Source organism: Parambassis ranga, chromosome 19 (genome assembly GCF_900634625.1).
Source record: "Parambassis ranga chromosome 19, fParRan2.1, whole genome shotgun sequence".
Taxonomy (NCBI): Eukaryota; Metazoa; Chordata; class Actinopteri; family Ambassidae; genus Parambassis; species Parambassis ranga.
The window spans coordinates 9,676,756-9,693,386 of NC_041039.1; the positions used below are offsets into that span (position 1 = coordinate 9,676,756).

General features: G+C 38.3%; 1 protein-coding gene across 1 annotated transcript in view; it reads left to right on the forward strand.

Annotated features, from left to right (window-relative positions):
* Positions 1-16,631, forward strand: part of atrnl1b (attractin-like 1b) — a 46,402-nt gene that overhangs the window by 24,705 nt on the left and 5,066 nt on the right. Inside the window, exons 24-27 of the mRNA XM_028430941.1 lie at positions 1,189-1,346; positions 4,500-4,561; positions 7,579-7,657; positions 14,825-14,932. Of these exons, the coding sequence (XP_028286742.1) occupies positions 1,189-1,346; positions 4,500-4,561; positions 7,579-7,657; positions 14,825-14,932 (407 nt within the window). The remainder of the gene's footprint in view (positions 1-1,188; positions 1,347-4,499; positions 4,562-7,578; positions 7,658-14,824; positions 14,933-16,631) is intronic.

A 16,631-nucleotide genomic window follows, 5' to 3' on the forward strand; every position in this document is an offset into this window, starting at 1 on the left:
TCAAACATCTTAATTGCCAATTTTTAAAGTAGGAGAGAGAGCGATGACATTTTTATTTAAGTAATCATTTAGTCAGTTGGTACAAGAGATATGACAGGAACAACAATACTTCTTCTCTTGTTAGTGTGTACTGTGTCACTGTCGAGTGGTTATTATAGGTCCCCTGAGGAAAGACACCCAAGGACACTGCAGTCGTCCAGGGCCACTGTTTATCTCTCGCCCTCCCTTCCTTTCAAGTCATCTGCCACTTTCTCCATCCCCACAACACTGACATTTTCTAGCCACTAAAGCACGTTAACCTACTGTGCTCCCGTCCGCCACCTTAACCTTTTCAGAGTGCTGTCATTAATATTTGAAGTTGGGTCCCCTTTCCCCCACAAAGATATTGTGTCTCAGAAGGAACAGGAGCCTCTTCACAATCGACAAGAGCATGAAGCGCCTTTGGGTGGGGGTGGCAGTCGGAGAGGGGGGTGATTTCAATTAAGATAAACGTGTTCACGTAGCTACACTCAAGCTGTCATTTTCACTGCTTTTGTTTCAGAGCTGTGGGTTGGAATGTCAATGCTGAGGACCCACTGACATGAGAAAGAATAAGAAATGACTTGGAACATTAGATAGATGGAAAATAGACTGTTTTTAAAGAGTGATGGTTTAAAATACTTTAAGTGCTTCAAAAGCGTACACTTCAGTTGGACCAAATTGTGTTTTATTCACATTGATAATTATTCTTAATTCATCCAAGAAGTCTTTTGTTTAACGTCATTCTGCCTGCATTTGGCCTGAGGCTAATAAGTGCAGGATTCTAAACAACTACACACATTAGTCGCGGTGATATGGATTCAAGTGATGAAAAGTGTGCTGACGTGACTCAGTCATGACCTGTGATCAGCAGCATTTCATCCATCTTTCAAGCTGTGCTTTTCTCCCACGTCCATTTAACAATAAAATATGGTCAGCTTGTGCAATTACACAATAAGGTTCTGCTCTGATTTAGGTCAGGAAAAAAGAAGTTAAATGCAGTTAAGACATAATAATTGCTCATGAGAGCTTTCCGGATGTTCCAGATGGCTTGATAAACCCATTAATGGATTCATAATAATATGTTGCAGCTCCATTTTCTGCATGTAGGTGTGTTTTCTGAGCACCAAATAGTGATGCACTGAACATAAACTCTTTTTCCTCCAACAGCTGGAACCATCTCTGGAGAGGAAGTGCCAATTGTGTCTAAAACCAACATCAAAGAATACAGAGACAGCTTCTCCTGTGAAAAATTTACCTTTAGAAGCAACCCTAACATTACATTTTATGTCTACGTCAGTAACTTCTCATGGCCTATCAAGATCCAGGTAAGGACTGTGATTGTGACATGCCTGAATGTGTTAGGTTGCCCCTGTTTACTAGATACACAGTAAGTTGAGTAAGCTATGAAGATCACATTTGAGTCCTAGTCCAACATACAGAGAGCAGGAGCAGCCATCTTTGCACATGCAGCACTCCATTGTTGCTCGGGGTGATTTCAAGTGCACTTCATTGCAATTACAGACTTAATGAGTGATAGTGTGCAAAGGTGCACAGCTGTTTTTAGCAGGCAAAAGCAAGGCACAGTTTAACAGTTCTAAATCCCTCTTCTTTTAAATGGATGAGATGGAGGCTTTGATTGGTGGCAAATATACTTTGTTTGCTTTTAGGTAGTTTGAGCTGGAAAACAACAAAGCTTGTGTTTTAAAAAATCCTCATGGGTTAGTTGTGAAGGCAATAACATTTTACAAGGCTGAAGGCCACTAATGTGACGAAATGACAGACTGTGAGTGTGATGAGCAGTGATTCATTGTAGGAAAAACACCAGTTCAGTACACTTAGACGATTCTCTCTGACTTGTGACTTTTGACTTTATGGACATTTGGCAAATGACGAACAAGCTACAACAAACATATCACAAATATCAGTTCTTTTTTTGATTCAACAAATGCCTCGAAAATTGCTGTATTCTGTACTCTGTAGCTTTTAAAATAAAAAAAAATCATTTTGCAGTCAGAACAACAGCAATTAGTCTCCATTTTAATTCTCCGTTTTACTTTTACACACACTTATCTCAACTATTTTGGAAAAAAAAAGTGTTCTAAAATGAAAGATGCCACAAAGCTGCAAAATTATCACCCGACTGTGCAACAACAGTCTAACTGCTAAAATCACACCTTTGGAAATAGAATACAATGAGATAACAATTAGAATTTCTAATAATAACACAGAGTACCCATTTTGCTAATAAGCCCCTTTGCCAAATATTGATTTTTATTCTCCGTCCCATCCTTTCATGTAGTAGATGAGCAGACTGCATTGGAGTAATACTATCTTTGGGGTCAGTCCATCTGTGGAGGTGGCCCAGTAATATTTTTCTATTAGATTTAGTAGTCAACAGTCACTTACTTGTTATGGACTGGCTCTATGCTGTTAAAGCAAATAGCCTCTGTAACAGGATAAGGTCTCTCTGCCCTCCCCTGCCTTTTTGTGATGCAGAACTAGGAGTTTAGACATATATGTGATAAGGACAGATTTGAGAACACATTTATGAGATTTTTCTTCACATAAAAATAAGCACTTAAAAGCATATTAAGACTGTAAAAAAGTGAGCTGAGATTACGTCTGTGACATCACCTTCAGGATGATTGCTTTTGGAGGGAGTGCGCCGTGTAATAAAAGTGCACTTGTAATAGAAGAATGTTCTGAAATGATGCCATTGATTGGCTGAGGTGGATGAATTGAAATTAAATTAACCCTACACATATTGCTTTGACCTTCATCTCATGTGAAAAGCAGGTTTGTAAGCACTAAATAGAACTGCCCCATTTATTAAGAAGCCTGAAAACACAAGTGTGCAAAGTGTGCTTTTGAGTCACATTAGACATGTCAGTGAGCATCTCATTTCAGATCAGTGACTCTCGCTCTTTTGTTAATAACACTGGAAAAGTCAAAGGTGGCAGAAGCTTGTGAAGGGGGTGAAGTTGTCAATAAAGAACATTAGTACCAGTGAAGACTGTTATGCATATTGTTCTCTCATCAGAACAAATAAACGTTCAGTCATCAGTATCTTTTAAAACACATTGCTCCTTTGCTGCCATTTTAATGCACTGTATTACTCCTACTATTTTAAAATACGGTATTCAAAGCAACCACAAATCCACCATATAACAGAGTGTTTTGTGTCTCTATGCATTGCCCATCAGCTGCCATTGTGTTTGTGTGTATAAATGCTTTTAGGGCAAAATGCCTTTAAGCATCTACAGTAGATAATGACTTGTCACCATGATGCGGCTTATCATATATGATTTATAGCTGCCAGGACCTTGTGTAATCTCTCTTTTAATGAAGATGAAACATATTCCTGACCTATTATTCACTGGCCGTGAGCTATAGAGTGTAAGCTCATTCAACTGAAAGTACTGTTTAATTTTATTTGCACTACATTAGAATGCCGAATTTATTCACTGATGTTTTGAAAGCACAGAAAAAGTTAGCCAATCTATGTTTTTTTTTTTTTTTTTTTTTTAAATCCCTGGCTTGATGCTTGTGTCAGAGCTTGAATACAGTAGGATATTGTGAGTCACCCACAACGCCAAACCAAATCTATCTAGTTGATCAGATTAATGCTGTTGTTTCCCGGCAGAAACTTTCTGCCTTGCTTTTGTCCTGTATGGCTTCATTGAAACAGACATTTTTTCACGGGCAGCTTTAGTAGCCTCCAGAGACTCTTGTCAGTGACCTTTTAGAGGGTCCGTTTGGTTCTTAATGCCGACTTAACCTGTTGACACCATATCACATTAACCCCTTCACAATCTCACATATCAACTGGGACAGCTCAGGCAGAGTTCACTTGAGGTTTTCATGGCTCCACTCTTAAGAGATTTGACGTTACATTTTTATAAAGTAGAGCTTCTGTTTATTTAATGTTCATCATATCACCCAGGAAATTCAGCTATTATACACTCTGGGTAGATTCAAGAAAAGTTCAAGTTGACATGTGACTCACACACTTCTTTTCCCACAAGCTGAACCATGGTGTTTTACCACATTCTGTGCTATGTCACCTGTATAATTCAACTGTATGTACTGTGCATGCACATGAATCTACAATGTTTGTGGAATTACTTTCACTACCAGAACAAATAGAAAAAACTGCTGGTAGTGAAAGTAATTCCACAAACATTGTGCATGCACAGTTATATTTAAGGAGAGGTTGCACTGTCTGAATAAATTCAAATAAAGTATGAAGTTTCTCCAGAAGGAGGTGAAGGAGGTAAAAGCTCTATTTACTCCTTCTAGTGAATCACTGCTGGTTTGGTACACTGGTGTAGAAGTGAGATGGCTCTCCTGGCTTGATTTAAAGCCTGACAGTGATTTCACAAATCTATTAAAAAAAATCTTAGATTTAAATGTATTAGATTTAAACCTATTGTAATATGTATCTGATTTCTCATTTTGTGTTTTTTTTCACCCAATAGATTGCCTTCTCCCAGCACAACAGCATCATGGACCTCGTCCAGTTCTTTGTGACATTTTTCAGGTAAGTGTGTGTGATATTTGCACTACCTAAACACACTGAGTCATTCCTTTCAGCTGTTCTAAGTGTCCAGTCAGACATTATCCACCACCTCTTCAATGCTCACTCTAGTCTCTCGGGGCTTATTGAGCTACTTAAGCCCTGTGGGCTAGTTCTGTTAACCAAGTACGTGTAAATGCTTCTTGTGTCTTCAAGGCGGTGATTTTCCCTTTTTCAAGTGGTGAATAAACTGCCACTCGCAATTTAAATAGGTGCATATTTCTTTGCAATTGCCATCTAAAGAGTACGTGTGGGCGATCAAGATATGAGGGCTCTTAATGATTTTTCATCCTGAGAGCTGTGATGGAAGTCTTTCATCATTAAAATGTTTAAAATAAGACAATTGAGCTGTCTCAAAAGCACATTAAAGGCTGAATAATATAAGGATTTTGAGTATAATTGCTAAATTTATGCTTGAAATTACATTTTTTGCCATCTTTAGAAAGACCATAGTTTGCTTACCGGACCTGTTGTGTACAGGTTTTCAGTGTGCGTCATGGTTGGGGACAATAGTTTCATATCTAACACAACATCGTCACCATACCATAGTGCAGTTTGTGTGTGTGTGAGTGAGAAAGGAAGTGTGTGTGTTTTCACTTTATTTCATGGTGTGCTGCCCAGAGTAGCTGATGGACTAACATATTATCTGTGTAGGTGTCACAGAGGGAATAGAAGACAGTCTTAGCCCGAGGCAGCTGCCCATCATTGCCCCGTCCACAATAACTTTCCCGAAAAGCTGTCACACAATCAGTTATCTTCTGCCTCCAACCGATCAAATTACAGTTGAATAGCAAAATTCCGGATTCCTTGGAAGGAAAGAAGAGAAGGATGCAGCGCATTTTATCTAAAACATGTCTGACAGTCATTTGCACAGGAAGCCATTTTGAACAGGGTCACAACATTATAACGAAACTGCAACAGTTGTGTGTAAATTTCTTGGAAATTGAAGTTTCAGTAGTAATTACCAAACACTGCTCGTGTTTAGTAGTGTGTTGTGTCAAATTTGAAAAAAATATTGAATTCTTATACCGTGCTGTCTGAATTAAAGCGAAAGCAGTCTCTTTCACAGCCGACAGCTGTCACTTTTTTGCCTGCTTAATTTTGTGCCCTTTTTTTATTAGTATGCATTGGATTTTTTTTACCCCCTTGCCAGGCAAGTAATGTTAACTCTGTCAAGCTTTTGTCTCTCTTGTCCAGTTCTCAGTGACCCATAAAGTCAGGGAAAGTGAAAGGCCTGGATGGATTAACAAGCAGTCGGGTGTGTGTGTGTTGTGGAGAGGAGATTTGAGTAGGAATAGGGATGAACCTGCAGGAAACATAATCAGCCTGATGACAAAATGTCAAATCACCCCACAGGGTTTCTAGACCTCCTTGTATGAAAGACAGGATGACTTTTCTTCTACTGTTGTTTTCTCCTCAGTTTATTTAGACATCTGCTCACGTCTTTTACTGCTAAACACTCAGAAATGTTCCCTTTGTTTCACGTTGCTTTTCATCTGTGTGAATTCATAAACAATACTTTTTTGGCCGAGTGCAACACTGAATGGTGATCATGTTTTTTGGATGATCTGTACTACTTCCATTAGTATTTGTATGCACATAGAGTATGTACTCAATAACAACAGTGACTGTTGCCATGGTAAACGGCATTTTGCAGAAGTGAACGTATTTGGATGAGAGCACGAAGCTGGAGTTGAGTATAGCATAGCAAACATTTGCATGGGCCACTTGGCAACCCAAATTCATGTTAACTATGATATTATATTGAATGCTAAGACTGGGGTCATTCCTTTGAATTAATATGTGAGAGTGAAATGTGCTGCAAGAGTACTGATCACCTATCCTTAACTATCCCTTTGTAGATGTTGTTTTTGGCTCCATAACTTTCTTTATTAACTTGTCTGACTGAATGGGGGGGCTTTAAGCTTCTTTAGTGTCTAAAATTCAGATGATGAAAGCCATCTCACAAAACATCTCTGTTTTGTGTCACATGAGCTCACACAATCCCTCCTCCCCATTCACTCTTATCTTCAAAGCTGTCTAAGATGGTGTAGGTACTTTAAAGTGAAAGAATGCTTTCCCCGATGTAAAATACATTCCACGTGTGACCATGATATTTGAAGCATGGTTTCGTTTAAATCTCTTCTTATTTCTTTGTCATCACTTTATCACCTTCTTCAAACATCCTGTTAAATCGATCATAGCAGGTGTGGCGCTCTAATGTTTATACATCAAACAAACCTTGATATCAGAGCTGGTAATGTGTCTCTGGTGAAATGTCTATATTGGACCTGGCTGCTCCATTATAGCAGCGTGGCACGTCTCCTGAGACAAAGGCTTACTGGTCAGATTACAGCATGTGTTTCAGATTCAGATGGGATCGTGTTTGTGCAACACATTAGAGCAGCTTCATGTGCCCCACTTATTCAGTAAGCAGAAGGAAATTATTGAAAACTTGACAAGCTAGGTTAATGTACTGTAGTCAAATCCAGAAATATTTACCCTCTGTGGTTCTAAACGTCATCCATCCCAGCCTCTGATGTGTTCCTAAAAAGTGCAGAATGTCTCTTTAGCACATAATAATCTTTACATTCTCATCTGTCACAGGGATAATGAAGTGGGAGCTCTCAATCAGTCATATTTTTCTAATCCACTAGTGCTTGGACCTTGCTGAATTTCCCTTGACTAATGATTGTGCTGTTGGGTTATTAATTGAAGTAATCAGCCAAAATATTCAGTCTGCTGAGAGATGAATGTGCTACCTCTTTGAATCATTCTCCCTGTTTTGTGTTTTTTGAGTTAAAATGAAACTTTAAAGGTTGTTCAGAGCCATCAATTAGACAATTAGACATCATTAGGATTTTCAGTAACTGGCTTTTAATACCTGATGGTGGGCTACCCTAATATTATGTATGTAAAATACATTTTCCAGTGACAGCTGTTAGTGCTTGATGTTTTTTTTTTGTTTTTTTTTTCCACAGTTGTTTTCTGTCACTACTCCTGGTGGCAGCAGTGGTGTGGAAGATCAAACAGACCTGCTGGGCATCACGACGGAGAGAAGTAAGTCTATGAAACACATTCTGTTGACACGTGAAATACACCACACCATGACAGTATGTAATTAGCTTCCACTTACCATTCTGAGTAAATGTGCTTGCGGCCTGGTTTTTCTGAAACACTTTTCGTACACAGACAATGATCAGAAATGCTGGAAGTACACTGGGAGAGTATAGAGTATATGATTTTTGTCAGGGCCAGGACAATCTTATTTTTCCAATTCAATTCTGGCATTGTGATTTTATTTATTTTATTATTATTTTGTTTTGTATTTCTCACAGCTTTTGCATTACTGACAGTACAGAACTATACATTTCTTTGCAGCATTTCTTTGCCTTATGGCTGTTTAGTTATCCAAGTCTCAACTAATTTCCACTTTCAACTTTCTTGTCTGGAATAAATAATAAAAATAAAGATGATAATTCAGATAACTCTTGATTTAAGTTTAGAAGAGAATGGAAGAAAGTATCAAAGGAGCAGGTAGAGAAAGTGTGAAAGGCTTAAGGAAACGGGGATATTAGTCATTAATATTCAGTGTTGGTATGAAAGATGGGGTTGAAATAGATGGCGATGAAAAGGGTGTGAAAGATGAGATGATTGGCAGCAGAAATTATAAAAGAGGTACTTTAGATACTATGCAGGAAATTGAGGAAAAGAGCAAATGTATGCAAATTCACCTCAGTGCTGTTAACCTACATTGGAAGGTTTCTGTAACCATCATTTCCATCTCTGAAGTGAGTGAATCCTGTATTGCTGTTCGGTAGCAGGAAGTTTAATTTGGAGCACATCCAGCCTCATGACCTGCAGTCCACTAATAAAGCTCTCTCTTTTTATTCCCCCTTTGGGGATGACATTGATAATCACTGGATCTGAATTTTATATCCACTAATTGATATCTATATAAAAAAAAACAAGAATGATGGTTGCGGTGACTGTGAATCATGCCTATCTAAAGAATTAAAGTCAATAAAAATTAATGCTAGCAGATGGGATGAGGCCATTAAAATTCTGCTCACTTTGTCTCTCTGCTCTCACCATTTGTCTCATGTGTTTGTTGCTGTCCTTCAGCTGTCAGACAGAAACAAATACACGTTTAATTATTGCTTTTATATCTTAATTTTTGTCACAACAACACATTTTGCTGGTGTTTAGTTTCTTTGAAGCATCTGTATTCTCATATTTCTGAATTTGAGTGCTTAAAATCATCTGTTGGGAGTTCTGATCTCCACAATTATGACACAAAAGGGAGCCAGTTTTATGACTTATTTCAAAGTGTATTTCAAAGTGTATTACGGTCACGTATTCTTAAATGTTTAGGTTTCAGGTGCGTGGCTTAGTAAAGCATGTGAAAAAAAATAATACCTTGAGGTTCTTGTTGTGACATTTTCAGGTGCCCTACTTTTAAAGAAACATTGTAAAGAGAAGCTGTGTGTTAGTAACCTTTTCCTGAAAGCTGTAACAGCCTTGAGGCTGTTCTTCAGTGCTGGTCTGGGTGCTTTAGTTTGCAAGAAGTCTTATAACTATTTCTCATGTGGCAGTTCTTTTGGCAACTCTTTCATAATACCTAAATCAGTGCAGTCGTTTGCAGAGATTATTGCAGAACCACTTAAGGTCTGTTTTATGAGCTGTCAGAATAAAAAGGTTTTCTGTATTCACTGCATCACGTATGAAAGTAATGGTGTCTGAATGTCTCTTTCTAAGCTATACAAACAATAACTATAAATGCAGAGTAAACTTTTCAACCCTGTTTTTCCCCCATTACCACCATGTGTAATGCTGCATAGGGATTGTGGCAAAAATTCAATATATTATAATATCACATTGTACTTTTATTGTCTCCTTCCCCAAGTCCCTTGAGTGCATTTTACCTTAGTAAAAAAATGTGTTCCATTTTTATACCCATTATTTAGGGGCAAGCTAATGCTGGCATTTAGAGATAATTATTTGCCCACTGCTTTTAATAGCAGACATTTTATGTTGCATATAGCATCTGCCACACGGGCACCTAATGTGAAGTTATAATCACACACGGTGGAGTTGCTCATTTGTGTTGAGACGGGGTACAGCTGGACACAAAAAACTTATTAGCCCCTCTATGAAAATGCTCAATATTTCCTATTAGTGCAAAGATACAGCATATTAACACTTTTTTTTTTTTTTTAACCGTAGTGTTGCCTAATTATTTATTATTATGCCTTTTATTTGCACAGAGTAACTTTTTTCACACAAACCATAAACTACCAGGGTCAATATTTTTTATTTCCTCCTTGTTTAATAGTATAAATGACTGTTATGCAGTGATCAATGCAAAACATTTTGCCTAAACACCACAGCAAAATTTAAGGAATTAAGTTTAGACTTGAAAAGAAGGATTCTTTATGCCTACTTTGGTGTATAAAATCTGTGTACAAGCTAAAACAATGTAAGCTTTCAGAGTAGAAGTAGTGTGTTTTGAAATGTGTTAAAAGTTCTTTGCTCTATGAACATATTACATTTTCATAGGGTGGCAAATAATTTTGTCTCCAAATGTTGTCTCACTGGTGAACTCAACATTACGTCTTGTTTAATGTGAAAGATCTTGTGAACAGCCCCTGCACTTATTTGGACAAGGGGACTTGCCCAAATAAGGGATGGAAGGATTTGAGCTGGGCTCCATGTAAGTCAATCTGACATAAACACATGGAATGAATGAGTCTTAATGGGGCTTTCAGAAATGGTGACAAGACTCTGAGTCTCCAAGTGGCATATGGAGTGTCTGATACTGACTTTTCAATGTTTTTTTTATTATTATTATTATTTCTGTTATGAATTGTTGTGTGAATGCGTTTTTACATCTGGATCCTAAAAGCATAATGAGGATTTCTTAGGAAGCATATTTGGCGTGATCATTATTTATGTACAATGTTGAAAATTGTTATAATTGTAATAAATGCAGCATAGACCAACAATCATGAAGAGCTACTCAGAAGTAACAGAGGGGCGAACATGTAATTTCTGGTATTGACATAACAATAACTGGATAAGCATCCACTTTTGCTTGGACTTGAAAGGATGCGTTACCAAAGGTGCAGCTGTTCTGTCTGAATAATTTTAGTTGAAGATAGTTGACGAGACTTGGATCCTGAATGGGGACAAAGGGAGCAAAAGACAACAGCTGTAAATGTCACAAAAGAGGACAAGGACTGACCTCTTTGAAGCTACCTGTGGGGGGAACAGAAGGGAGGGAGTGCTGACATTTTCACGAGAATGTTACATACACACACACACACAAACTGGAGGATTCATCTAATGCTGCTGCTCTCTTTATATTTTCCTCACACCATCTTGCAAAGACATACGGTTGCAGTGTATACTAGGTGAAGAGTGGTCACTGTAAACTCACATTTTCTGTTAGTGACAGGAACACATTGCTCACCACATCATTGTGCTGTGTCTGTCTGCAGTTTTTGTGGTCTCACACTTGACTGTTGAAGAGCTCAATCAGCAGTCATTGATCTCTACAATAAGATTATCCTGCTCTTAAGCTCCTTGTCACCTTGATTGTCCTTTGTTGTTCAGTTCAAAGTTTTTACCACAATAATTTCCTCTGAAGTTACACACAGAGTCACACAGGAAGTCTAGAAGTTGTCCTACCTATTATAATGCATATGTCATAATTTAACCTTATCATTTCACCATTTTCACCAATTTGATAGCATTTTCTTTGCACGTATTGCAAGTAGCCATCAAACATGTTGACATAGCTAGTGTTAAATCCTTCTATCTATATATATAGATATATAGATATATCTATATATATGTTCACAAGCAAGCTGATTCTTTTTTCATTTGTTTGTGTGTATTTTGAGGGAGCCTGTGGATACAGGCAGCAGGCAGTGATCTTTGAAGGGGACAGAGTGACCTGCTTAGGTGCCAAGTATGCTCAGAGGCGGGATGACACCTACCCTTTTATAGAATGGGACGAAGGGAACAAAATGCCGTATTCACTAGACAGATAATTTCTGCACTCACTTGCCAAATTAATCAAGTTGCATAGCAATGCAGTTCATGCCCACTCTTATCAACAACGTGAATGGCTCCAGCTTGTATTCTTGACAAAATCAGTCTGTCATTGCGCAAACGTTAATTGGTTTTACAGAGTTCGCTCGTGCCTTTTGTCATTAACTTAGCATTCATTTCTAGATTCTGTGTTATTGTGCTGGCCCTTTTGATGATTGTATTCCCAGCACATTTCTGATGCATGTTCTGGACACAGAGCAGCACAGCGCCAGCATTTCGCCTGGCTTTGCCTCAGCTCTCCTCGTGTGCTTTGTCGCTTTAAATGAATTCTGCAACATGATAAATAACATTAGTGCTATCTGACATTTAGGATGAATGTTGTTGGATTTGAAGGCTTTTGTGTTGGAAGCCATAATAAGCCGTGAGCTGTATTCTTGTTTTGCTACAACCTCTTTGGGCCCTCCATCCTGCGTTTATCTTTTTTTCGAAAAGGGCAAAATTTCTCATTTTGACCTGCGGTGGCCCAGTAGTTAAAATCTATAGGTTTTGTATTGTTGGTTTGATGTATAATGGTAGAGATGTACAACAACCTAGCATTGGACTCAAGATATAAAGTTTAAAAATCTGAGCTACAAAGAGAAAAATCAATCAGGTGATCAATGTCAATTTCATAAGGCTGTTGTTTTTTTGTTTTACCTCCCTGAGGGAGTGTTTTCAGAATACATGATCAAAGCAGCTCAACTTTTTCTCCTTTTCTCTCTCTCCTCGGTCTTTACCAAGTAGTAACAGCACTGACTAAACCTACACAGTGCTTCAACATGGATGACATCAACAGGCAAACACAGAATAAACAGAATGCACTGGTTCAATTTCAGAGAAATGCAGAGTATTTGCACAACTTTTTGTATGTGCAGCTGTAACATTTTGTAGCGTAAAATATTACTTTAGAATCTGAAGTTCAACCTGTAATCAATGAGGAATTATCCAAAGTAAATGTCAGCTGTAATATAAATGTCAGCCATTGATATTACACAAATAAACATTGTTGTTTTGCTTTGTATAAAAAGTCATTTAAATATAATCGGTATTTAAAAAAACATGATCTATTGTTTTCTATAAAAAAGCGACAAATGAATACTTCCTGTTTGCTCAAAATGCACCATCACAAGAATCATTTTGACAAACCTGTCACAGCTTTTAGAAAAAAAGACAAAAAAATATTTTAGCAATGCTGTCAACCTCTCCAGATTTCATATGAATTTTGCCAATTAATGGTCAGACTAATGAATTGTTAATTATATGCAGAGGGAGTGAGGGTGGGTGTCTGAACAGGACATTTTAAGGGTTCATTACTGTCCCAAGGTCAAATTCCTTTGCAGGACTGAGACCACCAACAAACTGTGTTCCCATACGGCTGAACCAAGATAATGAAAAGCTGGTCAAACAGTCTATTTGAAAAATCTTGTCTGCATTGGATTGTTGGTTGAATTTTAGACACTTGTGACTAAGCAGTTTTGATTAGTTTAACCTCACCAACACCAACTCTTCAAACATCTTCAACAAAATGGCGGTTGTATTTTTGAGCCATATTTGAAGGGTAGGTTATAAGGCCCACCATCACAACCACTTGGAAGTGCTTAGTAATCTGAAGTACAATTAGATCTTAATGCTGCACACTTAAGCTGGATCCATACTCCGCGAGACAAAGAGCGGAGAACGCGCTCCACGGGTGGTAAGAGATACAAAAAAAAGGTCTTTTCCGCACTGAGTTACCATACTCCGCGAGACGCGTGTGTGCAGAACTCCTCATACAGCACGCCCACTAAACTATAAGGAAAGACTGTACTGAGTTTTTTAACACACCACAAGGACTTGTGCCATGGCAAGAGGGCATTATACAGAGAGGGTGCCTGCAACAGCGTTAGATGTCCGGCGATGAGTTGTGAAAATGCGGCATTAAAAGTAACAATAGCAAAGATTCAGTGTTTGAGCCTTTATGACCACATTTGCACATCTACTGTGTTCCAATGTGCCCGCGATACTTCAAACTGTCCGGTGATGAGCTGTGAAGATGCGACATTAAAAGTAACAATAGCAAAGATATACAGACATTGTTAACGAGCCTGTTATGCCCGGGTATGTAGGAGTATATAGAATGGTAATAACAGTCACCATCTGGTATGTGTGAACGGCTGTCTGGAGTTATTGGTGACAAATCACCCTGACTTGCCTTTCTTTCTTTCTTTTATTGCTCATCATGCAAAACAGTATGGTCTTATCTAAATCTGTTGAATCAGCGCTGTTTATACACCTACCTATATACCTGGAGAGGCTCTTGCGCTTCTCCACTTTCATCACGCCCACAATAAATTCCGACCAATCACAGCATGGTTGCCGCACAGCCTTGAAAGACAAAGTTCGGCCCGGGCCCTGTGCACAGGAGTGCGGATCAGCGGGCGGTCAGAGACAAAAAATGACGTCATTTTGTGGGCGTAACGTCTGCAGGGGGGGAAAATGTCTTTGTCTCGCGGAGTATGGATCCAGCTTTAGGCTCATCACAAATCCAATAACAATCAGTGATGTCCTTGGCGCTAAAATGGCGGCCTGTTTAGATATCGATCAGGCAATGCGTTGCTGATGAAAGTGTGGCGCTAGTTGTTTTACAATATTGATTAGTAGGGGAACAAGAGAAGCTATTTTCTGCTCAGTCTAGGCAACAGAAGTTGTGTCACTCTCGGGTAGAAACCTGACCACAGCTTTGAGCAGCTACATGATGGAAAATGAAATGATAATATTACAGGCATAATGTAAATCAATATAATAGCTCACTGTTGAAATACATTTGTTCATTCCATATTATTAACAATATATTTGAAATGTACATATTACTGTAACAAAGAGTGGTATGTAGTATACATATTGATATATGTGTAAGTGTGCTATTTGTTCTTTTGCAGCTCTATAAATGAAAAAAATACAGGATCATAACTACAACACTGCAGCCCAACAACTACATAATTACACCATAACATGTTGACCTTGTATTAATAAAAGAAAACATAAATTATGCATGCATCTCCTATTATTAAAATACATCTTCTATATTAGCATGTACCTGTTGAGTGTGCCCTATGTTGTTTTCCTCATCCGCCATCTGTGTTTTTATTACAGCAACTGATGAGAGAGCGCCAGCAAATGGCCAGTCGTCCATTTGCCTCGGTTGCTGTTTCACTGGATGCCAGAGGAGAACTAGCAGAAGTGTTGCAGCCTGTGGTTGATGTGAGTCTTACTTGTTTACACACATGCACACACACATTTAAAGCAATACATAATATTTATGAGTTAACACAGTGCAAGACTTTTTTCACACAGTGAAGCTTTAGTTTATGCCGTGGTCATTTTGTCATATTTAAATTGACATTTCATATTAACAAGCATATATTTGTAAGTGCTACTTCTACTGACATACAGAATATGGCATAGTTGTAGCACTACATAATTAAGGCTTATTGTGCTCTGCTCATACCCCCTACTTGCAATATGTCAGCCTTTTATCCAGCCGCCACGTCAATAAGAAATCTGCCAGTGATGTCCTTTCTTCCCGTGCCTCTCTCCTTTATACGGATTGCCCGCTACAATCACGGCTGCTGACATTTTTCAATCGATGTTTAAAAAAAAAAACATCTTTTATGTAAAATGAAGTCAGGATGCCAAGACTTTTAAGTATATCTATAGATTTAGCCAATACTTTGAAAAGCTTTACTTGAAAAGAAGAATGATTGGTCTGATATTAAAATGGTGACGTCAGGACAGTTTCTGGAACTTTTTGTTGCCCGTCCTGCATTAAAGTGGTTTCACTTTGCCTAATTTGACCTCGGATTGCTTGCTGCATGCTGTTTTTGCATTTAAAAAGTGATAGATTGATTTGTTCCTTCTAAAAGTAAAAGTAAAGAGGGAGGCCTAGCACTAAATAAAGCCCCCACGGGTTGATGCCACATGGAATAAAAGCAGTTTGACACAATATGGAGAGCTATGTCCTCGAAATTGCAACAAAGGGCCAATAGAGATTCCTCAGCCCAGACTTGACTCTGCGTCACCTGCTGCTGAGAGAAATAAAATCACTGTGGCAACCAGCAAAGAGGCACCACATTAGCTATTAGTGTACTGCTGAGAGCTACTCACCATGCATTATGGTATTGTGAGGGGCAATGCAAAGAGCAAAAGGGGAGAAAAACAATGCGTCTTATCTCTCTGAGTGCACCATATTGTTGCACTTTTAAAGTGGTTGAGTACAGTCTCATTATGAATGATGTAGGAAAGGAGTGCTTTGCCTTAATTTACCTAAAATGTTAAATACATACTTGTCAGTGCAATTTGTGTGCATCTGCTGTTCTGAGTCTTCCTTTAACTTTCCAGCATGAACATCAAAGATGGTGTGTTTTTTTTTTTTTTTTATTTTGCTATGAGGCACATTCAAGTAGAGACATTGCAGCCACTGGAGAGTATGGCTGTAAACAATGTTCCAAGCTGTTTGGGAAAAGATAAGTTGGGGAAAAAAAAAACATCTGCAGTGTTCTGTTTCTCGACCCTTTCAAGGTGCAGAAGCGACCTATGAATGCGTGGCTTCACTTAGATGTCCATATGAAGAAAGTACTGCAGCAGGAAGCATATGAAATGCTTCCTGCAGGGTGGAACTGCATACCTTTGTTAATTTTGCAGAAGCTGTTTTTAAGCACTCGATTTATTTTGTATATCCTTGCTCAAAATACACTTTAAATGACATTAAATGAACCTTGGAGGTAAAAAAAAATAAAAGTCAAATATAAATAAATCTGTTAACATTACTACATGCCATTCAGACTTGTAAAGTACAGTGTTCCAATGTGCCAATGCATACAGCTCCATTACATGCCTTGCTACCAGCTGAAGGTGAACCATATGAAATGAGACTAATTCTCTTTTGTAAAGGTTAATTGGT